The sequence below is a fragment of the Micromys minutus genome, assembly GCF_963924665.1.
Source record: "Micromys minutus genome assembly, chromosome: 1".
NCBI lineage: Eukaryota > Metazoa > Chordata > Mammalia > Rodentia > Muridae > Micromys > Micromys minutus.
This window is the reverse complement of record NC_137969.1, coordinates 79,576,697-79,600,637: the sequence shown is the minus strand read 5'-3', so window position 1 is coordinate 79,600,637 and position 23,941 is coordinate 79,576,697. Positions and strand designations below refer to the sequence as shown.

Below are 23,941 nucleotides of genomic sequence, written 5' to 3'. Positions count from 1 at the left end.
TTCAGTAAAACTCACAGGAGGCAAATTCCTGTACTAGGAGGTCAAGAGGGAGAAGCACAGCATTGATCAGGACCAGCCTGGCTGCCTCTGCTTCCTTGGCACAAGCAAACAAATGCTCTCCAGTTTCTACTGTATCTGAGGAAAAAGAGTATTTCTCCAGAGAGGCATAGTGCTCAGATGAGCGAAGCTCGGGCTGCGCAGGTTTGGGCTCATCCGCGTTTGTTTATTTTGTGCACTTTTGGCTCGTGGGGAAAGGGAATCAGTCAGTAACACACTTTCCATGCAAACATGGGGCTCCGAGTTTGAGCCACTGCGGCTATAGAACAGCTGGCTTCAGTGACGCAGGCTTACAGCCCCAGCACAGTGGGCCCTGAAACAGGCTGATTCTCGGGGCTCGTGCTGGTTTAGTAAAATGGTGAGTTCCTGCTTCAGTGAGAGACCTTTCCTCCAAACTAAGCTGGAGAGTAACTAAAGAAGACATGGATATGAATCTTCAGCTACTACATGCGCACGCATGCAGATACCCACACCCACTACTCACGTCTAGCCAGCCAGACTGTTCCCTGTGATTTCCTACACAGTAGAATGTGCTTTATTCTCTCTGCCCCTCCTCCCAGCTTGTCTGTAGCTTTTATTAGAGTTTTGGGCTTTCCCCCTATCATCTTTTCCAGTCTTTTAAAAATTGTTATTAATCATTTATATGTTTACATTTCAAATGAAATCCCCCTTCCCGGTTTCCCCTCCACAACCCCCATCGCACCCCCTCCCCTTTGCATCTATGAGGGTGCTCCCCCACACTCACCCATTCCTGCCTCACCCCTCTAGCATCTCCCTCCACTGGGGCATCGGGCCTCCACAGAACCAAGGGCCTCCCCTTCCACTGATGCCAGACAATGCCATCCTCTGCTACTGCGGCTGGAGCCAGGCGTCCCTCCATGTGTGCTCTTTGGTTTGTGGTTTAGTCCCTGAGAGCTCTGGGTGGTCCTTTAGTAAAAATGACTGGTTATATCTGTTACACATTCAGCAAATGGGGAGTCACGTCCTGATTTTTCTCCCACCTTTTGTCCTCATACCCTGCTTTACTGAGAAAATCATTGTGGCAGAGTAGCCTATGTGAAATGAGTCCTGCTGTTAGACTCAGCTGCATGCCTTAGCTCCCAGCACAGTATCCAAATGCAAAGCCTCCTTATTACAGAGTAGGCATCAACTGACTTCAATAGTTGACTCTGGTGACAAAGCACCTTCCTTTCCCTGCAACGCCTTTTTCCTCTCGTATGCCTCATATCAGTGCTATTTTTAATTGTGACAAATTTGTAAGTTTCATGTACCTTCTTATACTTCCAGCACTCAGACTAGTTTTTTTTTCTCACTTCTTCTTTCTTTCAATATGTTGATGGCTCCATGATAAACCATGAGACATATTTTCCCATAAATTAGAGAGTTATGATCAGTATTGACTTCATTGTATATATTCAATAAATATTATGCCATTTTGGACCTGACATTAAAATTTCACATTTATTTAGTTTCACTACGAATTTCAGTGACAAAGGTCAAGCAGTAAGCAGCTGGCTATTGAGAGAACATATTTTTAAAGGTTTTGTTTCTAAGGTATGGGTTTATACCTGCGTGCATGCATTGCCTGCATGCTTGGTGCCCATGAAGGTTAGAAAAGAGGCACCAGGTCTTCTAGAGTTAGAATTACAATGGCTTTGAGTCACCACATAGAGAGAAAATCGAACCCCAGTGTTCTGGAGCAGCAGCCACTTAACCACTGGGTCATCTCTCCAACCCTGGGAAGATATGTTTACTTAGCAGGCTCTGAGTCCAGCCAATACTTCAAAGAAAGTAACAACCCGCAAAGGTTACTTAAATTACTCATGCAAAAATTATGTAGGGGAAAAATATAGAGTGGAGTGAAGGTGGGGGACGACAGAATTCTTTTATGCTTCTTTTTTGATATTCAGAAAATTAATCATGTGTTTACTGAATTTCCCTGAAATGAGAAAGTATGACAGCTGCAAGATCGTTTAGCACAGTGCTCAATAAATATTAGTTTATCTGGTTTGATGTGATCATTATGTAACTACAAGACCCCTTCCTTTCTATCTATGTGCATAATCCACCTTTCTATTTTTCTCTTTGTCCTTTTCATCTCAAGAATAACCTTCATGCATTTTATTCTGAGTCTGTAAAATGGGCTAGGAGATTAATTGCATAATAGAAGCTTGGCTGGCTGGCTAGCATGTTCCTCAAATCTCTTCTATGGTTTAAGACATCTTGACAGATTGGTAAGTAAGCTGCTTGGAAAAAAAAACAGATGATCTTTATCTATCTTTACCGGTGCAATAAAAAACTTCAGAGCACACGCTTGTGACTGTCATTTCGAAGTCACTCAATTCATAACTGGGATGCCACAAAAACAACTCCCTGTTAGCCCAGAGGGAAACAAAAAGAAAGAAAGTAAAGGGGAAATTCAGATTAGTCACATAGAAGTTCCCCGCCTGCAAAATCTGCAGAGTTAAAACAGAGAGTCTGCCCTGCTCCTCCAATTGCCTTTTGTCTCCGGTTCTGGGACTTTATCTTCTGACCCACAGCTTGGCTTTGCCCTTATCTTCTCCTTTGTGGTACAGATCAGTCTTCCCCAGGCTCCCCTCTGCCACAACTGTATCTTCTCTGCACCCCAACTGCAAAGATGGAAGGGGAAGGCGTTCGACCTCTGGATGAGAATCTGGAAGATGGATCGAGGCCAAGATTCAAGTGGAAGAAGTCGCTACGGCTGGTGGTCTCTGGGATTAAGGATGCAGGGCTGGTCCTGTGCGTCATCTATGTCTGCCTGCAGCTCTTTTCATCTCCGGTAAGATGCACCAGTGGACGCTGCTTTTCCTCCAGCTCTGGCTGAGTGCCAACTGCAACAGCTGCAGTCACCTGTAAATCATCTAATGGTGAAACTGCTACCAAGTGATTGTAAAGTGTGGTCAAATATCCTTTGGTGTCTCCTTTCCTTCCTATTTCAACAGTAGCAATGCCGGGGTGGAGCAAAAGGCAGAAGGGCCCTGCTTCTAGGGTTTTTTTTTTTTTTGTTTTTTGGTTTTTTTGCAAGGCAAAAATTCTGGTGTATCTTAATGAGCTGTCACCCTGAAGCTTTGGGCTACTGATTTCTCTATCCATCTTGGTAGCAATGGGTCTGATCAAGGAATAAGTACAAAGAAAAGACAAATAACAGACCTATTTTTATCCCCCACCCCCCACATTCATGAATCTGCAGATATTCAAGGGTATCTGGATTTTTCAAGAATTCTGAAGGTTTCAGGATGAAGCCCTTTCCTGTCACTGACCTGGTATCTGAAAGGCTGTAGCAGTGTGTGTACATCTTTGTTTGCCTAGTCGTTTATAGCAATGACTTAGTCTCATAGTTTTGTTTGCTCGCACGTTCTTTAAGTGTTAGCCGCAGGTGACTGCAGTTTCCCTAGAATTCCATGTTGGATCTGGCCTCATGATTCTTGTTCCCTCATTGGTTGCTTTATGTCAGGAAACCATTCCCTGGTGGATGACAGACAGAATGGAACTTTTTCACGGCCACATCAGAGACACAGCTACCTGACATGAAACCAGGATACGATGGGCAGTCCAGGCAAATGCCTGGGCTTGTCTCTGTGCACAGGAAGTGAGGTTTTGGTAAATAGAAGCTGGTGGGAGTGTATGTGTTCATGATGACTGAACTGTGCACTGTGTTTGTCCTTTGGACCGGCAAACTCCAGGAATATGGCTGGTACGGTGCTCAAGACTGCTTGGCCAATTAAAGCAGTACCATCCTGGTCCTCTTCCCTCCACTCCACATAGCTCGCTGTGTAGGACTGTGGATGAAAATTTTGTAGGCACTTTGGGGAGTAGGTGCTTGGGTAGAGTAATTTGTTCACGGTAGGATGCCTAAGACGCAGACCGGAATTAGGCTTTTCTAAGAAAGCAAACAGAGTAACCAAAAATAGACCAGCTGTGAGTCTTGAAAAGGTCTGGGAGTCTTGAGACTTCAAACAGCTACAGGGCTGAGTGTTTCCTCACTCTGTGGGATGAGAAGAATGTGAGGCCCCAGTCTCGGGTAAGGAGGCACACAAAGGCATCAGGCAGGGGCAGGAGAGAGCAAACCGCTGGTGTCTGGGACCTCCGTGGACTGTCTCACCCAGGACACAGTAAGAATTTGGGTTCTTTCTTCAAGTCACCCAGAAGCTCTGTGGCAGATGTGGGAAGTGAAGCCAAAGTCATGTAGGTTCTTGAGGTAAGCAGCCGTCTAGGAGGGAATTTGTTTTCTGTGGTCTTGGCTCAGAAATGTAGATGTAAATTGGATGTTGAGGCTCATTGCTTATGAAATAATAACCTGGCTGTTCTTGATAGAGAAGATTTGGGGGCTTGTCTCTCTCAAAGTTTTACCCTGTTCTCAGACCTGGGCAGTGCAATGGACCATTATATTTAAGCTCATGTATTAAGGGGATAGATAGATAGGTAGGTCATATATATGTTTTCCTGGAATTTGGTCAAATTGTATTGATGGGGACGAGATGAGAAGGGGAAAGATAATCTCTTTGACAAAGTGACTGGTAACCTTTGAAGCATTAATGTTTGGCATTATGGTTGGGGGTGGACCACCTGATGAGATTTGTGCTAGGAAACATGTCCTGGGAGACATGTTGTAGTGAGGTGTTGGGGGAAATGAACTGTGACGCTTTTAAGGTCTATACCCAAGAAAACTAGGTTTTTCTGCTGTAGGAAATAGGTGTTTTGAAAAGAATCGTGTTTCTTTCCTTGCCCCTTATGTCGTTGCTTTACCTTTTTAGCCTTCGTTTCCTACATTCAAGAGTCCAAATTTACAGCTTCTAAACTCTACCAGGCAGTCAAACTTCCCTTAACGTTTATTTAGCAACAATGACCACTGGGTTAGATTTTATTGATGCACACGAGAAACAGCTTTTGTTTTTTCAGTACCCACCTTCTCTTCCCACCCGAAGACAGCCTGTATCTTTTATGGTTCATGTTTTCCTTTGGGACTTGGTTTTATCATCAGTAACAGGGTGGTTGTGTGAGACAGACACTGAGGTCTCTTTCTGCTCATCAGCTAAAGAGTGTGCCATCTTAAAGAACAGGCCCGGGGGGCTGAAGGAGCAGACAATGAACGTTAGCAGATTTTTGTACCGAAATGTACAGATTTCTTGGCTCTTAAGACTGGCCTGGAAGAATCATATTTTCATGTGTATATTTTATATACTAATCGATACTCCCTGTAGTTCAGGAAGTACTTTGTTTAAAATGAGGAAAGACACAAACACTCTAGAATATCACTGATTCGAATTATAAAACCGAATGCTGCCACTGCTGCTGCCACCAGTGCCGCCACCGCTGCCCCATTGTGCATTGGACATCACACTGGAGTACCATTTAAAGTGCCAGGCTTCCAGTCTTACCTGGGACTTTAACGACGAAGCAGTAGGAAGAGGGAAAGTTGGCCTAGGAGATGAGAAGCTCTCTATTATTATTATTATTATTATTATTATTATTATTATTATTATTATTTATTTTTAATGTGCTGCTTGTGGGCGTGTCTATGTTTATGTACAGGTACTTGCTTTTGTGTACAAGGCTGCATGTGTATGTGCCAGCGTGTGTGGAGGTCAGAGAACAATCTCTAGCATCATCCTCAGAAATACCTCACACTCTTTTTAGGATGACATCTCTCATTGGTCTGGGGTCCACCAATTAGGCTAGACTGTTTAGTGCTTGAGACTAAGAGATCCTCTGGTCTCTGCCTTCACAGGACTAGGATTCCAGGGGCACAATCTTATGTCTGGCATCTTAATGGGGGTCCTGGGAGCTGAATTTAGGTTCTCATGTTTTCTAGGCAAGTACTTTATCATCTGAGCTATCTCCCCAGCTGTAAGTCACATTTCTGTGTCCCGGGGATGTTGAAGTCTTCATGTCACCTTGACCATGACACTGTATGGTTAAGGACTGTTTCCTTAGCAAATCCCACTTTCTGTCTCTTGTTTCTGTTAGGAAAAGCAGACGTGGTCTGTGTCAAGCAGAGCCAGAGTTAGAATTCAGGCTCTTGGGGGATGTTTTGTGTTATAAGACTCCAACTTTTGCTGTTGTTGTTGTTGGTGTTAAATGCTGGGAAGAGGACTCTGCTTGGAATCTTTGTTTACGATTAACTTAATTTTCATGTCTACATGTAATCTACCATGTTTTTTTTCTTAGAAATTATTCAATCATATACATAAAATAACTTCAAATTTCAAGTAGAATTTGCTTTCTCTGAGCAAGTCTTTGAGATTTCTGAAAGGAACGTTTGGAGTGTTGAATTAATTCATCATAAAGAATTTTGAGGATCTGACAGTGGATGTTAATGAAATGGTCCAGAGAGCCTAGACTGCTGAGTAGATATTAGCCATAGTGTTTTATGAGAAAACCAAAACTGAAAGAAGGTAGGTAAGTTGCTCATGATCACCTACCTACATAATTAACTGTATGTATACTTTTGACTGCTATACTTGATCTTATCAGTTAAAGCAAATTTACACTCATTCTGAGTGCTTTTTTTTTTGTATAAGGTATTGTTTGAAGCTTCAGAATAAAAATTGCACTGGAGGTTTCTTTTTAAAAACTCTTTGAATGAATGGTTAAGAGTTGAGGTGAGGCAAAAAGATGACAGGCATGTGGAGAGTTGCTCAGGAGACAGCAGAATGAGGGAAGGAGGGGGAAGGGGTTGCCTACGAGGTCTGAGCATATGCATGGAGAATGAGGGGCTGGGGGAAGAGATAGCACGCTCCAGCTGATGCTAGAGATAAGAGTGGAATTTCCTCCAGAGACAGGAGGGATGGGGATGGGTAGGCAGAATAGCATAGAGCATTCAACATGGCTGAAACCGAATGTCATAGAGAACAGGGGTGGGAGATGAAGCTGAAGATCTAGGCAGGCCTGGATGGCCAAAGATCTTGTGAAGCATTCTGGGAAACTTTATTCATCCTGTTCTGTGATAGAGGCAGCGGTTACCAACAAGGATGCTTCTCTACATTTTCCTTCTTGCATGGGATCTAAAGATGGGCAGGACCGAAATTAACCTGATTTCAGCTGGCACTAGGGGGCACCACTGTAAAACTAATCATCCTTGTGTCTTTAAGGCAGTCTGCCCACTTTTTCCACTTGTTGATCTAAAAGGAAACCAACTTCCTGGGAACCGAGTGCTCATTCACATAGATGAGGAAGAGCACTATAAGTCAATATTAATCTTGTTCACACAGTGAACATTTTCTAAATGAGCAATTTAGGTATATGTATTTTCTGACTGGAATCTTTACCATAGGATAGCATAGTGGGAATGGAATTGTGCTGAAAAAAAATTACCCACAAATACACATATAAACACAAATACACACCTGACCTATGGATATGATCTCCCTGTTTATCTTTGTTGAGTGCTGCCCCCAGCTACTAGCACTGAGCAAACCCAGTCTTGCTAAGGGGCTAGCAACACTCTTAATTCTTCTTTTTCCTTTTGATGCCAATTACCTCTGCTCTACACTGTCCAAGAAGGTGCCACTTTCTCCTCATTCCGTGGGTTTTGTGTTCATGGAAAATGAGCGTTAATCCTTTGTGATCGTGTGATTCAGAGGAGTCATGAGGAGCGTTGGGATTTAACACATGGAAAGACAATGACAACATACAGTGTCTCTCCATCGTCACCGGTGAACTAGACAAAAGAATACAGAAGAATAACTGTGAAACTGGAGCCTCTAATGCCCTGTGCTTTGCTAGTTTTGACAATTTTCAAATAAAGGAATGAAAATATTAAGTTATGTGGAAATACAGACAATTGTCTTAGACTTTGGGGTCAGATTTTGAAGTATAAATACACAGGGGACCAGGAGCCAGAGGTCCACATGGCTCCAGGCAGTTAGATTCACAATCCTGAGCAAATTCCCCGGGTGTCAGTTGGTTTAATACTTTTGAAGTTTGGACTCAGGTGGGAAGTTCACAGGTTTAACTACTGAGTTTTGTAAATGTCAAAGTTATCATTGCTATTCATGTGCACATTTTCATAATCACACTGAGGCACCATCAGTTTTGCTTTGTTTTGTGTGTGTGTGTGTGTGTGTGTGTGTGTGTGTGTGTGTGTGTGCTTGAATAAATTCAGACATGCAACTATACTTCTTAACTCAGCAGGCATACCATGTTAAGATTAATTATGGTGTCATAGACATGATTTCTATTGGAAATTTGGGAATTAAAACAATCCACCCTAAAAAGAGCTCTGTTTTTATTTTTTAAATGCAAGTTTCTAATTAAGAGTTGAGTTGTTTATGGCTGTAGTAGAGAATATAAGAAAACAGAAGGGGAAAATTTATGAAGTCATGAAGTGTTATTAGGTTTAGTGTCTGGTTTAAAATGATTCAAAAATCTAGAATTCAGGGCAGGAGAGATGACTTAGTGGATAAAAGTGCTTATGGCCATTCTGAGGACCTCATTTGGTTCCCACCCATATCAAGTGGCTCCCAGCCACTGTAATTCAGGTTTCAAGGGATCTGACACCTTCTGGCTTCTGTGGGCACATGCATGTGCACATAACTGTGGTGCACAAAAAATCAGGCAGACACATCCTTATAAATGAACAATTATGTTAATATTTTTAAAAATATTAATATTACAGGATTAAAATCCATAGAGCAGGCTATCTGTGTTTTTATTGACCTTCATTTATGGCTTCCAATTCTCCAGAGACCAGGGTGTTAGACATCAGAAAATCATATTTACAAAATCATGTGTTTTGACTCATAATATTGGAAACATAGATAACTTGAGTCATTGATCTCCTTTTGGAAAAGACTTCATTCTGGAATGTCTCATAAGTGGGTTCATTTGTACAAAGTTATTTGACTTTGATAACATTTCAGAGTCTGTCCATGAACTAACAAAGATAGAAAAAGAGACTCCCACTTGAATTATTTCCACATGGTTTAATAAGCATTATGGAAGAAGCCTTCATTACAAAGTATAGCATTGTGAAGGTGGGAAATTGGGGGCTCTGGCGAGTTTAAGTGATGCGCTCTGAGGTCTGAGCTTCCTGCAGCCAGCAACAACATGAGCATAGAAACCAGGATAAGTAGTCAGATGAAGATCCTAGTGTTATAAATTTTAGGTTATAAATGTGAAAGAAACATCAATATACTCAGCAAGGGAGGGAAATAATGCCCATCTGCAGTATAGAATAACTTTCAATACATGTTGTACAGTTTAGCAATGAAAATGTATTCACAATGGTTTACATGTTAGGTCCTTCATGCTCGCAGAGTCTAAGACCCCTGAAGATATTACTGTGTGTGGTATAATGACCAGTGGACATGATGCAGGGGTTGGGGGCGTTGAGTGATGTCACCTGTGATAACGCCCACCAGGGGTGGGGGGGTGTTGATGTCACCTGTGATAACATCCACCAATTTGGCTTAGTTATTTTCCTGCTTCTGGCTTCTCTTTTTAACTGTGTCCTTGGAGGTAGGTAGAAACGACATAGTTGTGCTATTTAATGTTGGGGAAATCTGAAACAAGTGGCTTGACAAGGCTTGTACTGAGAGATCAGGGCTGGTAATGAAGGTCAGAATCACAATCTTGCCTCTTTCCGATACACTTGCCTGTGCTCTCAGAACTCGGAACTTTAAGAATGTTCCCGTTTTAAAATTATAACTTTCCTGTCTGACATTAGTTGCCTTTGAAGAAAGATGGGAGGATTTATGCTGTGTCACAGAAGAAAGACTTATGAAAAAATAGATAACGTGCTTAAGGCAGCATGAACAACACATGCTACCTTACAGGGCCCCTTCAGAAAGCAAACCATTGCCTGCATGACATGTTCTGATCAAGAGGGAAGTTGGTTTGCATTCATTTTTCCAGTCCTCTTCTTCCTCCTCCGCTTTTTCTTTTTAAACAGGAAGGAGAACACTGGGCAGAATAATTGTGTCTTTCTAGTTCTATTAGACACTAATTCAAGTGATTAGGGTGATGATACCTTGTGTGATTTCTACACTACCTGCAAACACACTACCTGCAAATACACATTCAATGGTTCCGTAGTTTGCTAGGGCATCTGTAGTCAATTATCACAATCAGGGTGGCTTAAAACAGCAGGAATTGATTCCCACAGCTGCTCTGGAGGCGAGAGATACTGGAAAGGTCATGCTCCCACTGAATTTAGGCAAGAATCCTTCCTGATTATTCTCTTGTTTTGGGTGGTTCCTAAAAAGTCTTCATGCTCTTTGGTTTCACACCAGCCTCTGCCCCCATTATCACATGACAACCTTCTTGTCTCTATGGAGCCTCTCTTTTTCTTTGAAGGTCACCAGTCATATTGGGTTTAGGACCCACCCTAGTCCTATTGATGTCATTTTGACTATTCATATTTGTGAAAACTCTCTGCAGATCTATTTCCAAATAAGGACACGTTCTCAGTTTTAGACACACATGCATTTGAAGAGCATCCTATTCAACCCGAGTGAAACCATTTATTCATTTAAAAAAACAAAAAAAACAAAAAAAACAGAGTGTTCATGGAGCACTGGTCCTGCCAGGCATTTAGGGAAAATGGTGAATGAGACAGATATAACCCTCCTGTTCTGATAGTGTCTATAACCAGTGGGAAAGAAATTAAAGGAGAACAGTAGGGAATATCACAAGCACTCAGTAACCGAGTATGCCAGAGATTGGTAGGAAATTACACATGCCTGCTGTCAGTTGGGTTTTGAACAGTGCTGAGGATCCTTTCCTCTTGCTTACACAGTTGTTTTTCTATTAATTGATTGAACAGTTTTAGTTGAAAATGCTGTTGTCAACACCAGTGACAGTTTTCCAACCACTCCCCAATCTCATCAATGCTCAGAGCACATGCTGGGAGTTCAGCCTCATGCAGATGAGTCCAGGAGCCTTGCTGGACCAGGCACAACCATGAGTGCTCCTTAATGAGCAGAGGAAACTCCTTGGGAGGAAAAGCCCTGCTGCTTTCTTTCATCAGAGGGGTCTGTGTAAAGATCTGTGGTCCAGAAGGTTTGCTTGTCACATTATGATTGTTGATTACTCTTTGGACTTCTGTGATGTGATCTGATGAACTTCTACAATAGAGTTATGATTAGGCACCGCAGTACAGTCATTTTAATTGAAGTTGGACATCAAGATGAGGATAGTAAAAGGCCAGAAAGTGAAAGGGTTGTTCTAGCTCAGTAAAGGAACCAGGAAACCCCACTGTTAGTCTGATGCCCAGTCCACTGGACTAGGTTGCCATTTAAGGCAGTAGTTGTAGTGTGTTAGCTACTCTGTGAGTTCTCCTTTACTTCTTTACTCACCTCTCTTTACTGTTTTTCCACCTCCTCACCCCCTAACACTTAGTAGGAGAGAAAAAAGGATAGAAAAGTAAGGTGTTGATATTATCCTTAGACTACCTCCTGCTGATTAGGGGCATTGAATTCCTTGAGACAAGTTTGGTCTTCACCCTCAGGATATCTAATTTCTTGTTCTTGTTCTTGTTCTTGTTCTTGTTCTTCTTTGTCTTCTTCTTCTTCTTCTTCTTCTTCTTCTTCTTCTTCTTCTTCTTCTTCTTCTTCTTCTTCTTCTTCTTCTTGTTCTTCTTCTTCTTGTTCTCCTTCCCCTTCCCCTTCTCCTCCTCCGCCTCCTCCTCCTTCTTCTATTTTTAATACATGACTACTTAATAAGCCATGAGAAGCAACAACCAACAATAACCAACAACAACCAACAACCAACCAACAACCTACACAACTAACCAACAACCCATCCTGACTCTCAAGGCCCTAAATTTTTACATCCTCTGAAAAGTTCCCAGAATTCCCAATATCACACAATCGCAGAACTATGGGCCATTGGCAAAATAATGCCCATGCTAGAGCATAAGGTAAATCATAATTAGGTGCTGTGGACAATTTGAAGCACATATTCCCATACTTGGGATTAAAATGAAAACATTGTCTTATAATATTTCTGTGTTTTGTTTAGAGAAAGCAAAATTCCAAAATTGTCCTACAGGTGGTCCCTTCTTCTTATATAGTGAATGAGACTAGAATTGGGTAACTTTAAATGCTTTTCTTACACTCAAAAATGACCAAGACAATTTTAACAACCATGACTGGACCTAGGCAAGCAGCTATATATGGTCACATAAAAGCTGACGTCACTATGCACTGCTCATGATTGTTGAAATTGGCTATCTTGGTCAGCAAATCTTTGATTACTGAGTGCCATTATGTTTGAGAGCTGACAGGAAGTATGGTGGCATGGTGGGTGCATTGTCAACTTAATTTTCCAGCTGCAAAGACACTCAGTGCAAGAATATTTTAGTGGATACTCTCTAAATCACTGAGGGGAGGAAGGGAGAAATGTTTCAGTAGATCCCCCTGTCAGTGTTCTTCAAGGGATTCTGCAGTTAATTTGGAGTGAGAAATTCTAGTAAAGAACATCCTAATTTTGAAGATATTCAAAGAATTAGTGTGTTAGGTAAGTCATATACTTGTTCATGCATTTTATTGTTCAGGTTGCATGCATACTTCGAGCTGTTTTTTGTTGTTTAGTTGAATATCTGAGATGACTCTTAGAAACTAGAGACAATGAAACCACAGTCCATGTTCTCTGGGATACAAAGTGATGGGTTTCTCTAGGGAGCCACACACACCATCATTAAGTAGTTTTACAAGAAGAGAAGAAATGGTAAAATAGAAGACCACTAGGTTATCATCAGGCAGTGTAGTGGGGAAGAAGGCAAAACTGATTTAAGGAGAGGTTACAAGAAAAATGTGCTAACTGACATATTTTGGGTGAACATGTTTTGGAAAAGAATTAATGTAGCTTCTCTATGGGTTCACAAAAATCTATAAACTTTTTTAAAAAATCAAAGTCACTACCTTTGTCTCTAAGAAAAATATATCTAGAGACATGTTTTTATGGATATTGAAGATTTCTTTGCCAAGTTATTCCCATTTTTTTCTCCAAATAAGGTTCTGAGCATTTTTGATCAGAAGGAGAGTCCATTGTATACAGCAGGCTGCTTCTATGAACTACACAGTAAGTCCCCAAGGAAAGAAATCCAGTATTCCAGTCCACTGTAGTATGGAAATGTGAAAAGTCCCACTCTGCTATTTTGAGAGCCAGCCTAAGAATTTATTAGGTGGTGCTTTTGTGACTTCTCAGATCTTGATGGAAAACTCAAGGTGTGGACATCAACTCTGCACAGTGGAGGTGGCACGGTGCATTAAAAGAACACTGTCACAGAGTTTTCCCAGCCTTCAGGTGACTCACAGCTCATTCATATGCTCCCCTGAGATCTTCAAATTGTGCCCTGGTATATAGCAGGGCTCCATATATGACTGCAGAGCCTACTTCCTGGTTTCATATTTGATGAGTAACATTTGCTCCCGGTACAGATAGCCCTCTTCCAGACAAATGCCAGATGACTATAAGGTCAACAGAATTATGTCACATAATTCTACTACTGAGTCAGAACCAGAAGCCGACACTCTCCAAAGATGATCTCCTAAAACATCATCACCCTCTCAGAGTCATGATATGAACAGATGGAGAAGGACTAGGCATTGGAATTTTTCTTTTATGTTATTGGACAGTCCAGGAAAGTATCTAATTTTAACTCTTCCATCTTTGAGCTTGTCTGTGGGTTTGCTACCCCCCTGTTAGGACAGGTACCCCCAGTCATAGTCCACATGGTGATGCTGTCAAAGTGATTTATACTGAGAACCTTCAGGGCTGTCTGAGGAGTTCTTTAGGAAGAATTTCTGGATGTTTTAAGATCTGAATATTTTTAACAGTTATCCATCAAGTTCAAAATTTTGTTCTCACTTAATGACATTGAAGATAATTCAAATCAGTCTCATATTCCAAATAAATGTTTTTAATGAACTTCTGCATTTTTAAGGGATCCCGGAATCAAGAGGAGAGTGACTCCTGTAACTCTGAACTTGGTACCTTTACTCCCTAACAAGTTCTGAACAGCACTGGTTCTCATGTTCCTATTTCTAGTACCACAGGTAATTTCTGCATGGTGATTTTAAGCAGAGGGAGGGGAAGAAATGGATTGCAACAAGGTTGCCTAGGTGCTTGGTACTGTTAGAAGTTCCTAGTTCTCTGTTTCCTGTCTTAAATACACAAAGAATGGCCTCATTTGTAGGTCTTTTGATGCTTCAAGTCTTCCCTCTTTCAAAGCCATGTCCAGGTACTTTCTCCTTATGCTACAAAGCCATGAGATAGGTTTTGTTTCCATGTTCTGGGATTTTATGTAGCCCACTGCTTGTTGACAGTTCCTAAAGACTTCGTGTAGAGAGACCACTTTTATGAATGGAACACAGGTTTGGCAAGACCAAGGAGTGTATATGGACTAACTTTGTGTTCACTTTGTGAGTTGAGTTTAATGGCTGTCTCATAGAGATGTTTAAATTTAGTTTTAAAGCATTTTTACTTTTTATCACTTTGTTTCAGTTAATATACAAGTAAAGAGTTTCACTGTAGCATTTAAAATTTTATTATTTATTTATTTTATTCACTTTACATCCCACTCACTGCCCCCTATGGTCACCCCCTCCCAAATCCTTTCCCCATCTTTCCTCTTTTTCTCCTCTGAGCTAGTGGGGATCTCCCCCAACCCTGGCACTTCAGGTCTCTGTGAGGCTGGCACTTATCCTCCAACTGAGGCCAGACACGGCAGACCAGCTAGAGGAACATGTCCCATGTGCAGACAACAGCTTTTGGGATAAACCCCACTCCAGTTGTTTGGGACCCACATGAAGACCAAGCGACACATCTCAGGGAGACCTAATTCAGCCCATGTGTATTCTTTGGTTTGTGGTTCAGTCTCTGAAAGCCATAAGGGTCCAGGTTAGTTGATTCTTTTGGGATTATTTATTTATTTATTTATCTATTTGTCTATCTATTTATTGGTGTTTTGCTTGTATGTATGTGTGAAGCTGTTAGATACCCTGGAAGTGGAGTAACAGACTGTTGTGAACCACCATGTGGGTGCTGGGAATCAAACCCAGGACCGCTGGAAGATCAGTCAGTGCTCTTAACTGCGGAGCCATCTCTCCAGCCCCTCATTGCAGCATTATTTTAAATAGTTGCATTATTGCACTCTGTTCTTATTGGCCCTTCTCACTGGACTTCACTGTCAATCATCCCCATGCCTTTCTGGTCCTGTTATTCCCCCAAATGTTCCTCCCTCTCTCAAGTCACAGATCTTTCCTTTAGTCCTTCATGCTCTCCTCTCTGTCTTTTAGACTTTCCTTCCCCTCTCATGGCCCTTTTTCTTTTCTTTTTTTTTAAATAAGTGACACACAGATACAGACTCCACATCATTAGAGAAAGCATGCAGTATTTGTCTTTGTGGACCTGGCTTATTTTATTTAACACAACGGCAAGTGAATAGTTAAAGAAACATAGAACATGTGTAGAATGAAATTTTATTCAGGCTTAAAGAAAGGCAAAATTATGCTATTTTCAGAACAGATGTGACCTGGCATTATCTGTCAAGCAATACCTAATAACTTGCTACTGCTTCTAGCCAAATTACCAAATAATATGGTAATCTTATTATATTGAATAGCTTTCAGTGAACAGCAAGCATTTCTTGAGTATCCCCTACTAGCCCCGGCCACAGGGTTTACTGAAAAATCCTCAGACATTGACAGGTTAGTGCAATGATTTTCAAACACATTCAAAATCAAAAGTCTGGGTTCCTGTATACTTCTGGCTCCACCCACACTCTTTTTCTTTGGGACAGGGACTCACTATTAGGTCCTGAGTGGCTTGGAAATGGCCACACATACCAGGCTGACCTCAAACTCACAGACATCCACCTGCCTTTGCCACTTTGCTGCCACTAGACACATCTTTCTGTAGTGTCCTTATCTGTCTTCAGGCATTACATATACAAATGACATCATCAGTTGTCAAATTCCTTGTATTTGACACCTAGGTACTCAGTTGTTCCTGGGTTCATTTACTTGCCTGTTCCTCCTTCCTTCCTTCCTTCCTTCCTTTCTTCCTTCCTTCCTTCCTTCCTTCCTTCCTTATTTTCTTTATCTGTAGCATATCTGACACGCAGGGAGAAAGCATGAGTTCTGGGTTTTCCCTGGATGCTATCATGATGAGATCATTGCAAATCTTCTGTGTGCCAACGTTTTTGTTTCCTCCAAGAACGGTGTTGAAGTGGATACAAGAGCACAGAAGTGGGATATTAATGCAATCTTTGAGGCAGTTTCTCTTCCTTTTATATTTGTGTGCTCAGGAATACTGATGTTAGGTCTGGAGGCATAGAGCTATAGTCTCCAGTTAGGAGGCTGAGGCAGGAGGATCAAGAGTTCAAGGACATCATGGGATAGAAAATAAGCTTAAGGCCAGCCTGGGCAACTTAGTGAGACCTCTTAAAAAAGAAAGAGCAGGGTTGCAGCTCAGTGGAAAAGCTCCTGCCTTACATGGCAAGACCTTGCATTCAATCTCTAGGAACTTAAAGGAAGGGGAAAAAGGAAAAACATCACTGGATCATACAATAAAAACATGGCAGCAGTCTTGAGGGAAGGAGTTATTTCTCTTCACTCTCATAGTCTTTTGTGTCTTCCTTTGAGATATTATCTTTAACACAAAGATAACTTCTTCTGTATTCATTGGTGACTCTGAGACAATCCTATTCAAACCCTAAGGCTGTGCTCAGTGCTGACTGATTCTCAACTTTGCTCTTCACTTATGAGAGGACTTCACACTTTGTCAAATAAAGAAACTTGGCTCTGTAAGCTGTGGTAATGTGGGAACCCTCTGTCTCTTTGACATCTCCCATTTTCTTTAGTATCTAGAGATGCTCTGGGGGATTTTGCTCTTCTTTGTACTCATATTTACTACATGGTAGACCCAATGTCTTTGGATTGATTTCTCATGAGGCCCAGGTCTTCTCTGGTTACAGATAGTCAGAGAACTTGATTCAAGGGCTTTGGTAGCTTTGATATGCTTTTTAATTTATTCTTTCTTTAAATTAAAAAAATTCCACATATAAAATACAGTATTATGTAGATAAAGTTATAAAAAATTACATGGATTTTGTTTTTTTGGGTGTCAAAGAATAATGGCTGATATTTGTTGATTCCTTAAATATTTCAAGTTGGGGCTTAACCGTTTGCACATATTCTCTCATTCAACCCCACACCAGCCTTCTGAAACAATCGGTTTTTTTTTCTATCCCCACTTCACAGATAAGAAACTGAAAACCAGCAAGTTAATATAATTTTCCAGTGGTCACAAAAATATCTTAATATTATAGCCATTGAAGATATCATCAGTCAGGAGTGATTTTGTTTTATTATAGGGTTCGCTTTTGATATTGTGTTTTCTATGTCCTGTGGGTGTGACTAATGTATAATGACGTATATCCCCCCATTACAGCTCCACTGTCCTCAAACATCTCCTGTATTGCCCCTTCTCAGCCCTCCCCAGTTATTTTAGTGCAGTGTTAGCTACAACCAGAATGTTTTACAACTGTGTCACACGGCATTGTAGCTTTCACTGGTGGCTCTTTTACACAGATATGCAAAGTGAAGTGTCCTCCAGAACCTTTCAGGGCCAGATGACTCACTTCTTGCTGCCACTGAAGATAATGGTCACCTTGTGGCTGCCCCATAGCTTCACCTTCTCCAGAACCTTTAGTTGCATTGGAGTATTGACAATTAAGACAGCAGTTTCTGAGTTTTTGTATAAACAGAATGACTCAATATAGTTGATACGGGGATTACAACAGTCAAGTATCAAGGATTTGATTTGGGCCTGAGGTTGTGGTTCTGATGGGCAGAAACATATACATAGAAATAGAGAAAAGGATAACTGAGAATTTCTGAGCAATTATCATGTGTCAGCAAACTGCCACATAACTTTCCTTAAACTACACAGTTAGCGCTTGGCATTTCAGTTACAGTGTAACTGGATCATTGTGCATGCATGCGTGCTGTGTGTGTGTGCATGTGTGTGTACCAGTGTGTGTGTGTGTGTTTATGAAAGCTAATGCCAAGAAATGGTTTATGTCTTTTATAAATTTGCAAAGCCAGAGAAGTCACAATTTGAAGCAAACCCAAGTCCATCAGATCTGCTCTTTGTCTTGCCCTATCAGGTTCTTCATCTAAGGTGGAAGGGATTAAAGAGAAGAGTTGGTTTAATCATACATCACAAGAAAGACACATGTGAAGTCTGAGTATGAGGTTGTAGCTGGGTCAAGCATGACTTTGGAACTGTGGGGACATCTCTGAACTGCATGGAATGTCTCTGAGCAGTGTCTCTGGATATTGTAGAGTGTCTCTGGGAAATGTAGGAATATCTCTGTGCAGGGATGGGGAGACTCTGGGAAATCTAGGGTTTCTCTGGGCAGTTGGGTGTGTGTCTGGGCAGTTGGGTGTGTCTTTGGGCAGTTGGGTGTGTCTTTGGGCAGTTGGGTAGCTGGTGTTGAGCATCAGGTGCCCAAAATGATACCAGAAAAAGTTCAGGGAGCAGGAAGAATCTTATTTTTTTTCAGTACACAGAATTACCTGTATCCACTAGATGGTTGTTTCTAAGAGGTTTCTGAGGATATGCTAATTTTTCACTCTAGGTGACCTTTGGGAGAAGGAACAGGATGTTAGGGGTTGCAGAAGATCAAACCAGTGAAGGAAGTCACATGTGCTTCCTGCTGCTCCTTGACAATTCAGTCCCAGAAGATGCCCTTTGATTATAGTTCCTCTTACAGCAGCGGGACAACAAAAAGAGGCTTTTCTCCCCCACCCCCCAGGAACCTTTTAGAGTCTTTCACAAAGTCAGTAAAAATAATCAAACCACATGCCTAGTGAATTTAAAGTTGACAAGACCCAGGGCTGGTGAAGCATTTTCTTAGAATTCAAAAGGCCCTGGGTTCAATCCCCAGCACCACAAAAAAAAAAAAAAAAAAAAAAAAAAAAAAAAAAAAAAAAAAAAATGGGGAAACTTTCTGTTCTCTTCACTTTCAATTAAATCATTAGCTGGGGGTTGCCAATTTGTTTTGCTTGTGAAATTTGAGACACAATCTGAGCTTGCTATGTAGACTAGGATACATCCCTCTGCCTACTTTGTTGGAATTAAAGGTGTCTGCTACCTCACGGACCAGTTTTATTTTGTTTATAGATATCATAAAAAGCTACTGCATGAGAAACTGGTCCTGACGTGGATGCCCAGAGTGTTGTAGTGACTTTTAAAGAGGACAATTTGGTGCCCATGGAGCATCTTGGTGATACTTGATCTAAGATCAGCACCCAGCCACTTGCTGTGCTGAGCCCTGTGCCACTATCTAGACCACTATGACAAGAGGCCTGGTACCACCAGCCCCAGGGTACAGGGTCATTTATTTGTCTAGGGGATTATGGTGGAGGGGAAAGTGGGTCTCTTGAGAGGCCTTCTAGAACACTCCTAGAAGCACAAAGAAACGGCAGGCAAATGGCTGGCAGCCAAGACTTGAATTCCTCTCCAAGGCCACCTTTCTCCCACAGATTTGCTCACCGCCGTTCTTCTTCAGTCCGGGGACCGGCGGGGCTCGGGGAAAGCCCTCTCTCCTCTCTATGCAGCTTGTTGATTTTAGCCCAGTGAGAAGTAGGGGATTCCTCATTTGTGTGGGGAGTCCCCAGTGGAATCCTCCTGCGGCTAACTAGTCTGCCAGGAAAGTGGGAAGCAGGGATTTCGCTGCTCAGTGCAGGAAAATAAATTTCTCCCAAGCCTCTGATCAGGATCTTCTGCCAAAAATAGTGCTGCGGCTGTTGTTTTTGGCGGGGATAGTGGGCATTTTCCTTCTTTTTATTAGATTAGGGAATACAGTATATAGCTCCCCTCTAAAATCGTAGACAGCATCTGTAACTGGCTTCTTGGTGCATTCTTTGAGAGAAAACTCAGTGTGCACAGGGATGTTTCTGTTTTTAATGGACATGAATATACTTTTCATAGGGTTCTGCCTCTCTGTTGTGACTTGGCTCCATTTTGAGTTTCTTTGCCTTTGGGCTGCCAAGTTTTGTTAGTTTTTAATCAAGCTTCTTGCTGTTTTACTTCTTACTGCCATATACCGACTTGACTCATGCATGCTAGGTTTCCCAAGCTGTTGAAGAGAAGGGAAAGATCCAAGGCTTAAAAACCGCCAATTTTGCTTATAGGATGGCTCAGTAGGTAAGAGTACTAGCCCCAATCCCAGCAACCGGAGTCAGAGCCCCTGAAACTATGTAAAGGTAGAACACATATCCCCTCCCCTCTCTCTCTCCAAAAACCTAATTAATTAATGAGAAAGTACATTTACTACTGAGCCTGAGGACTCAAGAGTGATATGCTGAACTTACCTGATAGAAGGAGAGACTGACTCCTGACCTCTACACACACACACACACACACACACACACACACACACACACACACACACACATGAGAGAAAGCATACAAAAAGCTTCCATAACCTTCTCCCAGTTTGTTCTGAGAGTCTGTGAGGCTGTTTTTGGTTGTTTTGAGGCCTATTAAGTGTGCTGTTATAGAAATGAAGAAAGAGCTCAGACGCTTGCGTGGTAGAGCAGAGTAACCCTCCCCCTTTGGAAGAGATATTGTACTGATAGAAAAGCAGAGGCTATGCAGTGAATCTAGGTCAAGTCCTCACAGAAAACTCTCCATCTTTTCTTGGTTATTGTTTCTGTGGGCCTCAGTATCAATTTCCCTCTTCTTTTTTTCTCTAAATATCCATCTTTTCTCTTCCTTAGGTGAAGGAATCTCCAACCCAAAGACTCAGAGCGCCAGTTACCAGTAAGTATTACCAAAAGTTTAGTTGATCTTTACATACTTATTTCGTATATCTGTGTGGTACATGTGTGTCTGTGTTTATGTGTACACATGTGTGTGTGTGTGTCTGTGTGTGTGTGTGTGTGTGTGTGTGTGTGTGTGCATGTGGAGGCTAGGGGTTGACACTGGGTATTTTCCTAGTGTGCTCATCATATTAATTTTGAGACAAGGTCTCTCATCATATCTGGGGCTCACTGCTTTAGCCAAATAGGCTGGCCAGAATACTCCAGTGATACACTTGCCTTTGTCTCCTCATAGATGTGATTGTAGTCCAGAGTCACTGTGCCTGGCTTTGTGTGCTGTGTGTGTGCATGCATGCATGTTAATGTGAGGAACTAGGCTCAGGGTCTTATCTTCAGCAGCAGACACCTTATTCACTGATCCACTTCTATAGCCTTGCACCCATATCTTTAATATGTTTTTTTTCTAGTCTTAATTTTCTTTAGAATGCAAGATCTGTCATTTCCCTTAGAAAAGTGTTGCATCCCCAAAGTGTTAGCATCTCCTCCTCTTCCTCCTCCTCCTCATCTGACATAAAAGGGGAAGTGCCTTTCTCTCTGTACTTGCCTTTCTTCATCCTCCCAGAAATACCTTTTGGGTAGTAATTTCATTTGGTTTTCATCCATAGATTCTAAGGCTGCCTGGCTGTAAGACATTTATTTGTCAGCTCTGTAACATGATGATACCTTAAAAAGAGCTGGGGATGCCAGATATGAAGAAAACCCAAAACTGTGATCAAAAGAATATTTTTTGGACCCTTGATTATAGCCAACCACTAGGAGTTTCTATATGAGTTTTCAAGGATTTATTAAGCTCTCTGAGATGAATGGGGAGTACATTTTGCCCTCAATAGGTCATTCTTAATTTTGATTCAAAGTACAGCTCTGGGGCCAGGTTCAAAGTAAGACTTATTGAATTGGGGTCAATACTAGGGGGCTGCTATTTCCTATCAGCAAGGGCCATGAGCCAGAGGAGGTGTGTATGATGTGTTGCTTAGCCATTCAAGGTAATGTTCAGACTTATGCAGAACTGTAAGAAACTTGGGCTTTGCTTCTGGAAAGACCTGGCACAAACCTTTCAGCTGCAGCTGGTCCTCTTCTCCCACCTCTTCCTCTATCCCTTTTTTCTTATTTTTTCTTTCTCTGTGGCAGTGACTTTTCCCAAGTCATGAGTTATAGGAGGTAGAAGGAAGAACCACATGGCTATGTCTTTGGCCTCTTTTGCCCTTCTTCCAGAACTGTGCCCACTTTGATTCCACAAGCATCCTGTAGTTGACTTCATAACTAATCTTATTGGACTGCTGCCAAAGGCCACTTAGCAATGACATCAGTGAGTCTGATTCCCAGGGGCATGTGGAAGATAGGTATGTCATGGTCAGGTGGAAAGGTGTAGGGAATGGCTAAATGTAGATGCTCTGAGTCAAGATAATCAGAGATGGACAGGACCAAGGCAATGAAGCCCTGTTACCCTACCCCTGCCAGCCTTTGTTGGAGTCTATGCACTGTGTTGTAGTTGGAGACTAAGCATTAAAGATGCCTGTCATTTCCTGCTTTTGAAAAAAATCAGAGGATATTGGAACCTGTCTCTTCTGCCATAAAAATGAGGTGACAATGGCTTTAATCTCTTAGCTCTGACTCCAAACCTCATTTTACACCCTCTTGAAGACTGACACTAGTGTCCCTCCCTTCTATTCCACTGGTACAGCTGGTATAAGACATCAGTATACCACAGTGCTTCTTTGCTTCCATTTTTATTTAAGTCTCCTTCCTTGTTCCTCTTTTTTCACCTGACCCAGCTGCATTGGAAGTTCCTTGTCTCATATTTTGCATAGGGATAATCTTGTTTTCAATTCTTCTCAGGATGTGAGAAGGGAAGACTATTCATCAGCCTATCCAAGAATGAGTATCAAGCCCTGGAGGTGCAGAACAACTCAGTCGTCATCAACTGTGATGGACTTTATCTCATCTATCTGAGGGGCTCCTTTTTCCAAGAGGTCAAGATCGACCTTCATTTCCGGGAGAATCAAAGTCCCATCTCAATGCCAATGCTGAACAATGGTCAAAGGGTTGGCTTCCCTGTGGTGGCCTCTTTGGCTTTTAAAGATAAAGTCTACTTGACTGTAAATGCTCCTAGTACTCTCTGCGAACACCTACAGATAAATGATGGAGAATTGATTATTGTCCAGCTCACTTCTAGTGGATACTGTGCTAATGAAAGATCGTACAGCAGTGCTGTGAAACAAGTATCACTATGAAGTTCACTGAGGCTGGACGGGACACAGTTTTGTTCTTGTGAGAGATGAGTTCATCTCACTCAAGCCCACGAGATGTGACCAGATGCAGATCCTACCCCACTTCCTCACTCAGGGATATTTAAGTCGTGTCTTAAATAACAGTTGACCTCTCATTCCCAGGATTGCCTTGGGTCTGCTAAGAGCTCTTCTGGGAATGAAAAAAAATGTGTCTTCAAGATAGATTGTTTCTGTTGGTCAGAGAATCATTGTAATAAATGCCTGTCACTGAAAATGGTGCTTGATTCTTATCTTCTACAATTTTGACATTGTCAAAAGAAAGAGCAAAGAATGGGGCTATGAGTCTGGAAAAGGTGGTGTCCCCAGCCAGTAGGAGCTGGAGTGTTCTAATCAAGGTTAAGATGATCAATGTTTCCATGTTGCCTAAAACCTCCTCTCATCTCTTGGGAGCTTAGAAAGATCACTCGGTGGGAAGCAGAACTTGAAGACGACTGTTTAAACGACAAGGGGCACTGTGAACATCTCCCATTATCTCTCTTCTTTCCTGGTCCCGGGATATACCTAATAGAAAATTTCCTTCAAAAAGCTATCTAGGGATCTAGGGACTATGATACCACCAAAGTACCACATCAGTTATATAAAGAAAACCAGGAGAGATTTGCTTATGATACAGAGGATAGAAGAGATTTTACCCTGAGGCTCTTTTTAAAATCCAGGATAATAGTGACCTGGATGTTTCAGGATAAAGGCCAAGAAGGATCTTTACAGTCTAAGCAAGACTGCTTTGTAAGTTTTCAC

At 41.8% G+C, this 23,941-nt stretch overlaps 1 protein-coding gene across 1 annotated transcript; it reads left to right on the top strand.

The window, feature by feature from the left end:
- Positions 1-2,695: 2,695 nt before the first annotated feature.
- TNFSF4 (TNF superfamily member 4) lies at positions 2,696-23,146 on the top strand (the record flags this gene model as incomplete). The annotated part of the gene is made up of 3 exons (XM_080939925.1): positions 2,696-2,857; positions 20,814-20,856; positions 22,752-23,146. 3 exons carry the CDS (start codon positions 2,696-2,698, stop codon positions 23,144-23,146), a joined length of 600 nt encoding a protein of 199 aa, XP_080796051.1.
- Between the last annotated feature and the right edge of the window lie 795 nt (positions 23,147-23,941).